The 12,454-nt window shown below is 41.0% G+C and overlaps 1 protein-coding gene across 5 annotated transcripts in view; it reads left to right on the top strand.

The window, feature by feature from the left end:
- The window catches only part of LOC127618638 (E3 ubiquitin-protein ligase HUWE1-like), an 81,273-nt gene that overhangs the window by 55,414 nt on the left and 13,405 nt on the right, over nt 1-12,454 (top strand). For all 5 annotated transcript variants that reach the window (XM_052091209.1, XM_052091208.1, XM_052091210.1 and 2 more), the window contains 12 exons: nt 47-206; nt 345-573; nt 720-898; nt 970-1,059; nt 2,218-2,375; nt 2,516-2,561; nt 3,337-3,696; nt 3,984-4,194; nt 7,644-7,768; nt 7,865-8,088; nt 8,619-9,013; nt 10,122-10,785. In XM_052091209.1, coding sequence (XP_051947169.1) covers nt 47-206; nt 345-573; nt 720-898; nt 970-1,059; nt 2,218-2,375; nt 2,516-2,561; nt 3,337-3,696; nt 3,984-4,194; nt 7,644-7,768; nt 7,865-8,088; nt 8,619-9,013; nt 10,122-10,785 — 2,841 coding nt within the window. The remainder of the gene's footprint in view (nt 1-46; nt 207-344; nt 574-719; nt 899-969; nt 1,060-2,217; nt 2,376-2,515; nt 2,562-3,336; nt 3,697-3,983; nt 4,195-7,643; nt 7,769-7,864; nt 8,089-8,618; nt 9,014-10,121; nt 10,786-12,454) is intronic.

Genomic DNA, 12,454 nt, shown 5'->3' with positions numbered 1-12,454 from the left:
TTCTGTGATCTCTACTTTGCTTACTTGCCCTGCCTATTATCCTCAGGATGATGAAGAGGGAGATGAGGATGATGATGATGAAGGCTCTGAGATGGAACTGGATGAAGATTTTCCTGATATTAATGCTGCCCCACACATCCGTTTTGAGAGATTTGATCGAGATGATGACCTCATCATAGAGTTTGATAACATGTTCTCCACATCTGGTAAGTCATTTGCGTTTAGATTAAAACATATCTAAACTACTATGAATAAATAAAAAATAAAAATTGGAACAGTGTCACCCTGAGGAGGTTGGATATAAGAATACATGTGACATTTATTTTCTGTTTTTTACCTTTTAGCTGACATTCCTCCCTCGCCAGGAAATATCCCCAGCTCCCACCCTCTGATGGTGCGTCACGCTGACCATGGCTCGCTGACACTTGGGGGATCAGGCACCAGCAGTAGATTGGCTCAGGGCATGGGACGCAGCCAACGCTCTCTCCGCCAGCTCACAGCCAACACGGGGCACACTATCCATGTTCATTACCCTGGCAACCGTCAACCCAACCCTCCACTCATCCTGCAGAGGTAAGTTGCTCTTTAATGAGCAGTATTTCATCTTCATCATTTAAATTCATTGATAGTGTTTGGGCATCATTCTTTGGTTCTGCTTGTGCCACAAAAATTTGGAGTGCAGCTTTAACTGATGTATTTATTGTGTGTATTTGTCTCAGATTATTGGGCCCTAGTGCTGCGGCTGATATCTTGCAGCTGTCTAGCTCTTTGCCCCTGCAGTCCCGTGGGCGTGCCCGTCTCCTTGTGGGAAACGAGGATGTGCACATTATCGCCCGTTCGGATGATGAGCTGCTGGATGACTTCTTCCATGAGCAGAGCAGCACTGGAGGACAAGCTGGTTAGTCACCCAAACACGCTGCTCTAAATGAACAGTTACATATATACCTGCTAAACCTTTCTGTTTTACAGGCACCCTTTCAAGTATCCCAACTGCCTTAACCAGATGGACTGATGAGTGTAAAGTTCTGGATGCTGAGAGCATGCATGACTGTGTGGCAGGTGAGACCATCTCACAATTAATCTATTTTCATGGCTTAACAATAAGGATTTTTTTTTCTGCTGGCCTGGTTTGGCCAGTATTTCAGATTTTTACTTGCCCTGCTAACATTGATACATTTATAGTCGATTTCTTTCTTTTTTGGAAAACGATCTGTGTTAGCAAGCTAGATTTTCCTGGTGACATGACTAAATCAGAAGATTTCACAGCAACAGTGTTTGGTACACTGAAAACTTCAAATGTTTAAGTTTTCAAGGCATTAAAATGAAGACCCCAATTCAACCTGGTATTGTGATGCGTCTCGGGTGATCCGATCACATGTGGTCAGGTAAGACACATGGCTGTTTACACCTGGTCACTTAAATGCATTTCCTATGACCACTTGTGTTCGGATTCGGAAGGGAGGGTCTCTGTTTCGACAACATGACGACATGCATCGGTCACTAGTGTGTTACTGCATGATATTGAAGCAAGTGTTTTTAGCACTGTGGTTGATTGACAGGTGAGGGCTCGTGCTTCATGGCTGCCAGGATGCATACAAGATGGATTAGTGTTTACACCTCAAATGTGATGTGGTCATATGCGTTTTTGACCACATTCTTATGTGATCCAATCACAAAACGTTTAGAACCAGTTTAGACCTGTGTTTAGTGCTGACCACATGTGATTGGATCACCAGAAACGCATCTTAATACCATGTGGAAACTGTGTCTAAACTGTCAAAATTAATCCGTTAACACAGGCGATTAATAACGCAGTAATTTTCTTAATCACAATTAACACATTTACCAATTTTGTTGGTAAAATTTGATGGTTAAATTTTCTGACATTTTATTCAGCTCCGTTTGAGTTCTAAACACTCGTTACAGTAGGGTGGAATCTTTGATGATATATGCAAAGCTTGTTGTTCTCCCATGGAAGATTTGTCGATTATCTGCTTAGTTAATTTAATTTCAACTTTGTACTCATTGCCACTGAGCTTTTGAAGCATCAGTTAATGATTGCAGGAGACGTTGGTCATTTTTATAATACATACTGCCAATACATGTACACAATAAATGGAAGATGTTGTAACAATGCAATACTGGCCTTGGGCAATCTGTATTTTCTTATGTATACAAAGCATGTCTAATGGTAAGGCTTGTGCTTTGGTCTCTCAGTGGTGAAGGTCCCCATCCTGCAGCACCTGGAGAGTTTGCGAGATGAGGAGCTGGAGGAACGCAGAGAGAAAAGGAGGAGACAGTTGGCAGAAGAGGAGACTGCTAAACAGAATGAGAGTTCTTCAGCTGGGGAGGAGACCCGTGAACGGAGTCTGCAGGTAAGATAGATATGTGTAGAATGAGAAAGTAGAGAAAATAAGGAAATTTGAGTTAAAGCATGAATTAGATGTAATCAGTAATGAATTAGGGCAGGGCCAATTAATGTGTTTTATTGAACTGATGATTTTATTTCCCACAGGGCTCTGGGATTGGAACAGTCAATGGAGCTGGAGAGAATGCTGCAGGTAAGAGTATATGTTCGTGCTTTTACTGGTGAAATTAATATTGAATGCTATATTTTGTGTTTTAGTGCAAGTTTTATTGAGCTCAGTAAAAAATCTGAAAATTGTGGAATCAGAAATGTGAAAATATTAATTTCCACATGGTGAAGAATCTGGGTTCTTCTCTGGGGTGAGAATCTGGGACAAGTTCTTCTGCAGGCTGTGGAATGAGGTAGTAGTTTGTATAGTTTTAAGATCACACCAGATCTGGGAGATAACTATACAGTCTACTGTCTTTCCCACGGTAACTGCTCAACAACTGGATGATCTTCTTTGCTCCTTCCATCACTGCGACAGCAGCTGATCAATCAACCAGTAGTTACTAGGCAATTGCTCAGTTATGAATATCAACTTTATGAGTAGAAAGGTTCAATCTATATTATTGCATTCATCACATTAATGTCAATATTAACATATACAGTGTATTATTTGGTTATTATTTTTCCCATGCATGTAATAATGTGTAAATATCAACATTGTCTCTGGTAGATGATACCTCAGGGAGCTTGTTTGGCAGGCTGTGTTGCGGTGAGGTAGTAAGTTGTGTTGTTGTTGGGGATCAGTATAGTGTGGCCCTCGAAGGAGATAACTATACAATTTACTGCCTTCCTCACTGCAGACCTTTAATCACACATGCATCTGGAGATTCATTGCCTTCTCCCAAAGATGTGTAATTCTTTTTATGCCAATCTCCACCAATAGGCATTCCTTACTCATCTTCATTCTTTTATCTGGTCAGAAGGAGAACAGGATCAGAGCGGGGGTTCATCCTGTCTGGACCCACCGCGCACCTCTGAGGGTTTCCTCACAGCACCTCCTTCAGGAGAAGTCACCCCAACCACCCCTACCCCCCACGAGCAAGCCCTCGTGTCCTTGGAAACAGCTATCAGCCAGCAGGTTCACCAACCAATCACAGAGCTGCTGCTGGCTGACTCCAATCCTGATTCTCATGGCCCTGCCTTGGCAGGGGCAGTGCTACCCCAGCTTTCAGCACCTGATAGGTTGAATTGTGAGGCAGAAGCATCTCAGATGGAGATGTCACCTGCACCCACTATTGGTGAGAGAGGAGAAGGAGCACCATTGGATGCAGTCAGGGAAGGTAGATTAAATTGAAATACTGTAATTTTACACACTGGTAAAGTGGAGGAACATTCACTTTCAAGTGGATACCACTTCTACCTTAATATGCCACTAAGTAAAGCACTTAGTTTCTACAAAGTTATTGAGTCTTTATCAGAATTGTTGGATGATCCCACTGCATTCTCCATGCAATTACTGCATGAGATATATACAGTATATCATCTTTTTACTTTGCATATGTTGAAGTGTCTAGCAGGTTGAGTTTGTATTGACAGAGGCATGTCTTGCCTACTTTCTATGCCTCAGCTTCTCTCAGTCCAGATATAGCTGAGAGTTCAGAGCCTGTGCCAGTGGGTGTGTCTCAACTTGAAGGATCACCCATGGATACAAGCAGTCCTGCCTCAGGAATGCAGGAAGAGCCAGTCGCCAGCTCGGCCCCACCCAATCACATGTCTCAGGAACTGTCAGGATGTGGTGTCAGTGGGCTCACAGACAGGCAGACAGATGCAGAAACTGGGTGAGCATTTTAATCATAGTTATTACATAAATATGTTAGGAGCTTGTTACTTCCAATCACATTAAGAGATACATTTACTTCAGAACATGAATACTTGATAAGAGGTGTCTATATCCTTGTTCAATTAAATGTGCGGTCCTTAGGTAGTGAACAAATCCGATATTAAACTAATAAGAATTAATCAGTACACTTAACCCTTTCCAGCCTGACCCAAAATTCCGAAAATTCCATTCTGTGCCTGAATATGGTATTCATATCCATATTCATATTCATATAACATCACACACCTGAACTCTATATACCATTTTGAAGAGAACTTTATATAATATTTCAAATTATATAAATATATGTATGTTTATTTAAGGCTAATCATCCTTTATCAATAAGATTTCACATAGCAATTTTTACAAAAATCTTCTCCAGCCAACATACTTCATCAGACAACTGCATTTTGAACCATTTTAATTACAAATTAGAGGGAAACTTGGAGTGTATGAAATATACATCATTTTGTGGTCAGTTTTACAATAGCAGACAGATTAGAAATATAATCTATTGTTTCAAAGATGACCATTCTAGTGATTAGTGGGAAAACGGAATAAAACAAACATTTAGAATGTTAAGAAACATTTCACATGACCACTCCTCAAATACTCTTTTTGAGCACCTGTAATAATAAATTGAGATTACATCTGAAATTGAAGGACACAAACACTGAAATATAAATTTTATGTGTTTAATAAAACACTTTATTTCATTTGAACATTAGAATTACACACGAATTACACAGCAAAACATACAAAATCAAACTCTCGAACTTTCTACAGTAAATACATTTATACTAAAGAGTGCAGGAACAGAATATATATATAAATTCATAAATACTCAACAACTGCAATACCTGTGGAGAGAAGAGAGGGTGAAAGGAGGGGAGAACAAAACCAGTAAACGCAGCCCAACCTAGGCCTCTTTGCAAAACATTCCGGCTTGCAACAAGCTACTTTATTTGAATTTTCAGTCCTACTTTTCCAATAGCATAGCCAAAATCTCTTAGAGGCCTCTTCAAATGTAGGGACATGGGCTGTGTGGAGTTATGATGAAGGAGGGACTACAAGCTTTAGTGTTTGCAAAGGGAAACTTGCGTGAATATCGATACCTCCCAGCTGACGAGCCAGGTTTTCTCTGAAATCTATCTAGGTTAAGTTCAACGGTCTATGCTCATCCCCTGGTGCCGCATGAATGTGTTGCCATTCCTTAAACAATATGAAACTATTGACGACGGCAATGTCTGTGAAGTGAAAAAAAAAAAAAGTCTTCCAGCACTTCTGAGTTTTTGTAGGATGTCGTAAGATTTTATCATTTGGTCTGACCTATCAACACCGCCCATGTTTTTGTTATAATCGCTGATGACAGTGGGCTGGAGGGCTACTTTTGTCCAGTCGCCATCATTTTTTACAAACCTAGTAATTTCGGTTGAGCCATTCACATTGTGGAAATTGAAGAGGCATGTAACGGCACGTGTGTCCTTCCGCTGAATAACAAGTATATTCCCCTCAATCCTACACCACCTCATATCCCCACAAGCTGTCTTGAGTTCCCATATTTTGATGTCTTTAAATTCTGCTGGAAACAGTTTAGGATTACAATTTACAGACCCTGTATGTCTCACAGGCATTTATTCCCATTTCTAACACCTTACCATAAGAGCTGGGGATGTGTAAAAGTTGTCAAACCAAACATTGTGGCCCTGGTCTTTGAATGGCTACAGTAACAATTCAACTACATTGGTGGCCAAGTCAGTGACATGCCCATCATGACTACTGTGTAAACATTAAAGTCGAGAGTATACCCTGAGTCTGATGTTGCAATGAACCATAATTTAAAACCCCACTGAGTAGGCTTGCCCTTCATGTATTGTTTAAATCCTGACCGAGCTTTATACTTGACCATACGTTCATCTATTGCGAGATTTTGGTTAGGCTTAAAGAGCTGCTGGCATTTTTGTTTGAGGTGGTCCATAAGATAACGCAACTTCCTAAGGCAATCCTGATTATCCTCTGCAGTAGGATCTACTACATGCTAAAAGAGCCTTGTAGCGGTCATGTGACATCCCCTCGCCCACGAGCACTGAAGTGACTTGGTTCCCCAATGACGATGGGAATCAGGGAGAACTGAAAACCCTATGTAAACGAGCAACCCAAGAAATTTGTAAAATTAATTGGGGATCACCTCCATCCAAGCTCCTTGGTAGCTAGAATATGACGGACGGTTAAGTATGAGCTCCCACCCTTGACTGTTTGTAAAGCTGCATATGTCAGCAAATACAGCCAGAGTAAAAAAACAGCATGAAAAAGTAAATTTCTCAACATCATATTGGAGGTTGACCATGCTACATAAGTCAATACTGAATGGACGGCTAGGCTTAAATTGGAGAGGTTTTGGTGTCTGTGAATCGATAGCCTTACCCATCCATCACACAGTAAAATATATATATATATATATATATTTTTAATCAGGCCAGTTTTTTCACAAGCAAAAAAAAAAAAAAATTAATTGATTATTTAGTTGAACATTTACAGAGTATTGCTAGCTAATGTTTATTTAGCAAGTGTCACAAAAACTGCCAAATGGCTCTTCGATGACGGTCACTTTTTTTTCCAGAAGAAACTACTAAAGCAGCCCTACTACAAATAAATTCTTCGTAACTAAAGCATTTTGACTTTCAATTGACAATATTGAATACACATGTTAAATAACTTGTCTTACCATGAAATATCGCCTCAGTTTTCAATTTGAAGCAGTAAATCCAACACTGGAGGTAATCTCCAGTGACACCCTCTCTGGCTCCGCTCAGGCAAATGGAGGATGACGCAGATGACGATACATTTATTATTCACTCCCAGTAACCCCTTAACCAATCAAATGTGTCTTTAGCTTATATTGTCATGAGTATCTGGCAGTTTTCAGAAATAGAATCTGTGATTGGACGGCGAAGATATTGAGAAAGGAACCATGGGAATAATTGTTCCCAAATTTGAACGCTCTGGCTGGAAAGGATTAAGATTAGCCAAAAACATAAGCTTCTACTGTACAATCATAGAGCGATATCAGAGAATTGTAGAGTTGGGTTTTACTGGCCTGGAATTAAAATGTATGGTCTTAAAGTCATGGAATAATTTTTTTTTATTGTAAATGCATATAAATATTTTTAGTCACGTTCAGATAAAAAAAATATTTCAGCGCTAGAAATTGCTCTTGTAAGTGTAATCGCTATAAAGTGATGTTAAAAAAAAAAACCACTACCACAGTTTTCCAGTAATCACAAAAGTAATGGAAAGGTCATGTGAATTAAATGGTCAAAAGGAGTGGGAACCCTGGAGTACAACAAATTGGTTTATTGACTATATTTTAGATGATTGTGTAGCAATCTTTTTTGTGATATGTTTCAGCTTAACTTCAGTTTCTTCTGCTGGAGAGACCATCCCCCGGAGTGAGAGTGCAGATAGCCAATCCCAGGCCATCCAAGAGGAACCCCTCCCATCTACCAGCAATGAGGAGGAAGACCCTCTGGCAGGTCAGTGTCTCAGCGGATGTTGATGAAAGATAACCTTTTCTATGCACAATGCAGCACTAAACCATTATTAAATGTTTTTTTGTCACTGCCATGCAGGCATCAGTCTACCCGAAGGTGTTGACCCATCTTTCTTGGCTGCACTGCCTGAGGACATCCGTCGGGAGGTGCTGCAGAACCAGCTGGGAATCAGACCCCCTTCTCGCCCTCCTGTCGCCTCCACGCTGGCATCTACAGCTAGCTCTGTACTGGCTGGAGGGCCAGGTCTGACGGAGGTCAGCCCAGAGTTCCTGGCTGCTCTGCCACCTGCCATTCAGGAGGAGGTATGATTAAACAACTGCACTTGTCTTTTTGTTTTGGACAGAGGTCTTCAACTTTTTTTATGATGAAGGACCTCTTGATGTGGATTGAGAGATGGAGCAGGGACCCCCTGTTACAGTGTATAAAATTTAGTTTATGCATTTTGAGCTTGGCCTACAATAACATGTATGGTACTATATTAATGTATTTAATTTATGATGCTTTCATTGCATGGCTCAAATATACTCATCATTATGTGTTTTATCTTGTTTTACTTATTACATTTTAATATATGTGCGACTGCAACACTTAGCTTAATTTTAGCTTTGGTTGAAGATTATTGTATTTATATTTAACAGATCATATAAATGTTTTCCCAAAATCTGTGCTGAAGCCGAAAGCATGGTTTTGCCTGCATATTTTTTGCTGTTCAAATATTATGGTACAGTTAGTAAGTTACTTGTGTACACTATATTATATTGGTTAATTGTAAACTTAAATACTTCCAAAAATGTGATGTATGCATGATAGTTTTCTTGTGATTGGTCACTAGGTTTTGGCCCAGCAGCGGGCAGAGCAGCAGCGGCGAGAGTTATCCCAGCAACCCACACAGGGTGATCAACCTCTGGACCCTGTCACGTTCATCCAGACCTTGCCCTCTGAGCTTCGGCGGTCTGTGCTGGAGGACATGGAAGACAGTGTGTTGGCAGTCATGCCCCCAGACATTGCAGCAGAGGCTGCAGCACTGCGCAGGGAACAGGAGGCCAGGCAGAGGCAACTGATGCACGAGAGGTTGTTCGGTCACAGTTCCTCTTCAGCCCTTTCCGCCATCTTGCGCTCACCTGCTTTCACTAGCCGCCTGGGTGGCAACCGCGGGGTGCAGTACACCCGGCTGGCAGTGCAAAGAGGCGGCACATTTCAAATGGGAGGGAGCACCAACAACAGCCGGTGAGTTTGAGGATTGAACCAAAATAGCAACATAAATGTGAAATATGTTATCTCCATTGATAGGATAGTTCACTCAAAATAAAATTGTCAACATTTAATTAACTTAGGTTGAACCAAACCTGTATGACTTTCTTTTCTCTGTGGAACATAAGAATATGACAGACAGAATCTGAGGGACTGACTGCTTTAATTTTTAATTAACTAATCTCTTTAAAGGTGCACTCAGTGATTTTTATTCATTTTTCCCTCCAGTAAAAAAGTTTTTCTCTTAAGAAATCAGTTGGTAGGTGGGCATGAGTAGCTAAGTAATGACGCTGACTTCCACACCTGGAGTCGCAAGTTCGAATACAGGGTGTGCTGAGTGACTCCAGTCAGACTTCCTAAGCAACCAGTTGACCTGGTTGCTAGGTTGGGTAGAGTCACGTTGGGTTTACCACCTCGTTGTCGCTATAATATGTTTCTCGCTCTCAGTGGGGCACGTGGTGAGATGTGCATGGATGCCATGGAGAATTGTGTGAAGCCTCCACACGAACTAGGTCTCCATTGTAACTTGCTCAACAAGCCACATTATAAGATGTGTGGATTGACTGTCTCCGACACTGAGGCAACTGAGATTCATCCTCTGCCACTCGGATTAAGTGTGTTGAGTGATCACTACGCCACCACAAGGACTTAAAGTACATTGGGAATTGGGCATTCCAAATTGGGGAGAAAAGGGAGAAAATCCAAAGGAAAAAGAAATCAGTTGTAATTTTGAAACGTAAATCGTATATACACTACATAAAGAGGGTCTCTCCCTCTTGGGGGTTGTCATGTTAGAATCACATGACCAGTTTAATATTACTCTCTTAATCTCAGTAACCACCCTGTTATTGGATACTTTAACATGGCTGACTGTGAAAAGTGAATTTAGACAATGGCATCTGTGACTGAAAACTACTGATTTTGAATGATTCTGCATCTGTGTCATCCAAATTTACACAACTTTCTGAATGCACCTTTAAATAAAAGATGATTTGGTTGTTATTTTTGAAGCATAGTCCAATAATGGTTGTATGGTTACAATTCCAGTATCTGTTATTTATCTTTTGTTTTCTTTAAATAATAGCCCATCTAGTTCTAATGTGGATTCTCTCCTACGCTTGCGGGGGCGTCTCCTTCTGGACCATGAGGCCTTGTCCTGCCTTCTAGTGCTGCTTTTTGTGGATGAGCCCAAGTTAAACACCAGCCGTCTCCACAGAGTTTTGCGTAACTTGTGTTACCACTCACAGACACGAGGCTGGGTCATTCGCAGTCTGCTGTCCATCCTGCAGCGCAGCAGCGAGAGCGAGCTCTGCCTTGAGACCACACGCCTGGAAGAGTCTCGTGGCAAGCGATCGCTTGGCCAGGGCTCTTCCAGCGGAGGCAAGGGCTCCTCTTCATCCCCGCAGGCTGCTGTAGCCTCTTCAGCGTCCTCTTCCTCATCTTCCTCTCTTGAGCTGTTGAACAGAGTAGAGTCACGTAGTTCCAGTCAGCTCTCCTGGCTGTCTGTATCGATGGATGCAGCTCTGGGATGCAGGACCAACATCTTTCAGATCCAGCGGGCATCGGGCAGGAAACACGTGGAAAGGCATTCAGGAGGGGGCATGAGCTCAGGAGGGCTTGTAGGTGGAGTTTCAGGAACAGGAGTGGCCTGTTCAGGGGGAGGAGGTGGATCAACTGTTCACATTCACCCACAAGCAGCTCCAGTTGTCTGTCGACATGTACTGGATACCCTCATCCAACTGGCCAAGGTACGAGAGCATCCCTTGAGTCAAAGAGCTCAAAAATACAATACTGTATGCAAATAATAAAATTTATCTGTCCATATAGTCATGCCTAATTAGGATTGCAAAATAAACGGGCTTATCATGTTGTTGAGGTCAAAGGTTGTCCATCCAATCAAACTAGTATTTTGGATCAAATGAATTTGCCCTCTGTAGTTGCTAGCCAAATTAGGCAGATTGCTAAAATGTCCTTTTAACCTGTTGATACGTAATTCCCCTGCACGCTGTAGTAACGTCACTCTGCTTACATTTAATATATAATTTACCATCTATAAATGTAATGTTAACAAATTATACATATTTTCGAAGGTCTAAGGGATATCCGATCTCTGTTTCACAATAGCAATGCTCCAGAAACAGCAATTTAGTTATTTGTGCCAGGAGAACAAATTAAAACATGCAATATCAAAACGGGACTTCATATCTTTATGTAAACGCGATCACCAGATGAATCCAGTTCGCCACACTTCGCCACATGTTTTTCAAGCGTTCGTTGAAAAACATCTAATATCACTTTTTGTCCATAAAAGTGATAAATCTGAGAAATATTTATATATTCTCCATTGTTTACATGAGATCTTGCCTGAAAGAATTACCCTTCGTCGTTCTTCTACAAACTATGCAATCTGAGCAGCATTCATGTTGTAAAACTGTATCTTATATATTAGAGTCTTGTAAACAAAACGAGCCTGTCTCCAAATTCTATTTTTAAAGATGGGGTACAGTTTTATTCATAATAGCCAAGCAGTGCAGTCAGATTTTTTTGTCGTCTTGAAAGGCGGAGCCTTTATTTTACTCTGTACTCCCCGCCCAACAATTTTACAGAAATAAAAGCTTGCGGGAACCTCTTTTTTTGTTAGATGTTCTTCAAATTTGAAACTTAACTTCTTTAGACTTTGGCTTTGAGAACATTGTATTTCTGGGTTGTGTTGGTTCTTTTATTATAGTTTTTTTAGATTATATAAACATGTTCAGCACAAAATATTTCCATTACTATAAACTTCAGATATAACTGAAGTTAAGAAATAAAGCCCAAAGTGTCTTCTTTCAAAAGATACTTCAACTGTGTCCATACTCAAAAGGGTCCAGTAAATACAACCATTTAAGTTCAGGTACCGTAATTTCTGGACTATTGAGCGCACCTGAATATAAGCCGCACCCACTGATTTTTAAATAAAATATTATTTTGAACATAAATAAGCCGCACCTGTCTATAAGCCGCAGGTGCCTACCGGTACATTGAAACAAATTAACTTTACACAGGCTTTAACGAAACACGGCTTGTAACAAAAATAAATAGGCTTTAACGAAACACGGTGTGGCAGAGGGGGCGTAGTCAAGCGCCCGTCCGGGAGAGAAAAGCGGTAAGGACGCTTACACCTGAGCTAAATTATGTCTAACACCGGTGTCTAATTTCAGTAAGCATGGGGAGAGCGGCATAAAAATGCAGCAGCCACAGAGCTGAGAAAGTGACACACGTCAGTCTAGTGTTGGCGCATAGAAGAATTGAGAAACTTTATAAAATTGATTGTAAACATTGCTGTGGCCATTAAAAGCCTTACTTGGAACGTCAAGTGCCCTGCTGAAAACTGTCACACTGGTGCCTGTGTGACAGTTTTCCCAAGAAGGACACATG

The sequence above is a fragment of the Xyrauchen texanus genome, chromosome 25 (genome assembly GCF_025860055.1).
Source record: "Xyrauchen texanus isolate HMW12.3.18 chromosome 25, RBS_HiC_50CHRs, whole genome shotgun sequence".
Lineage (NCBI taxonomy): Eukaryota > Metazoa > Chordata > Actinopteri > Cypriniformes > Catostomidae > Xyrauchen > Xyrauchen texanus.
This window is presented reverse-complemented; position numbering and strand designations above follow the sequence as displayed.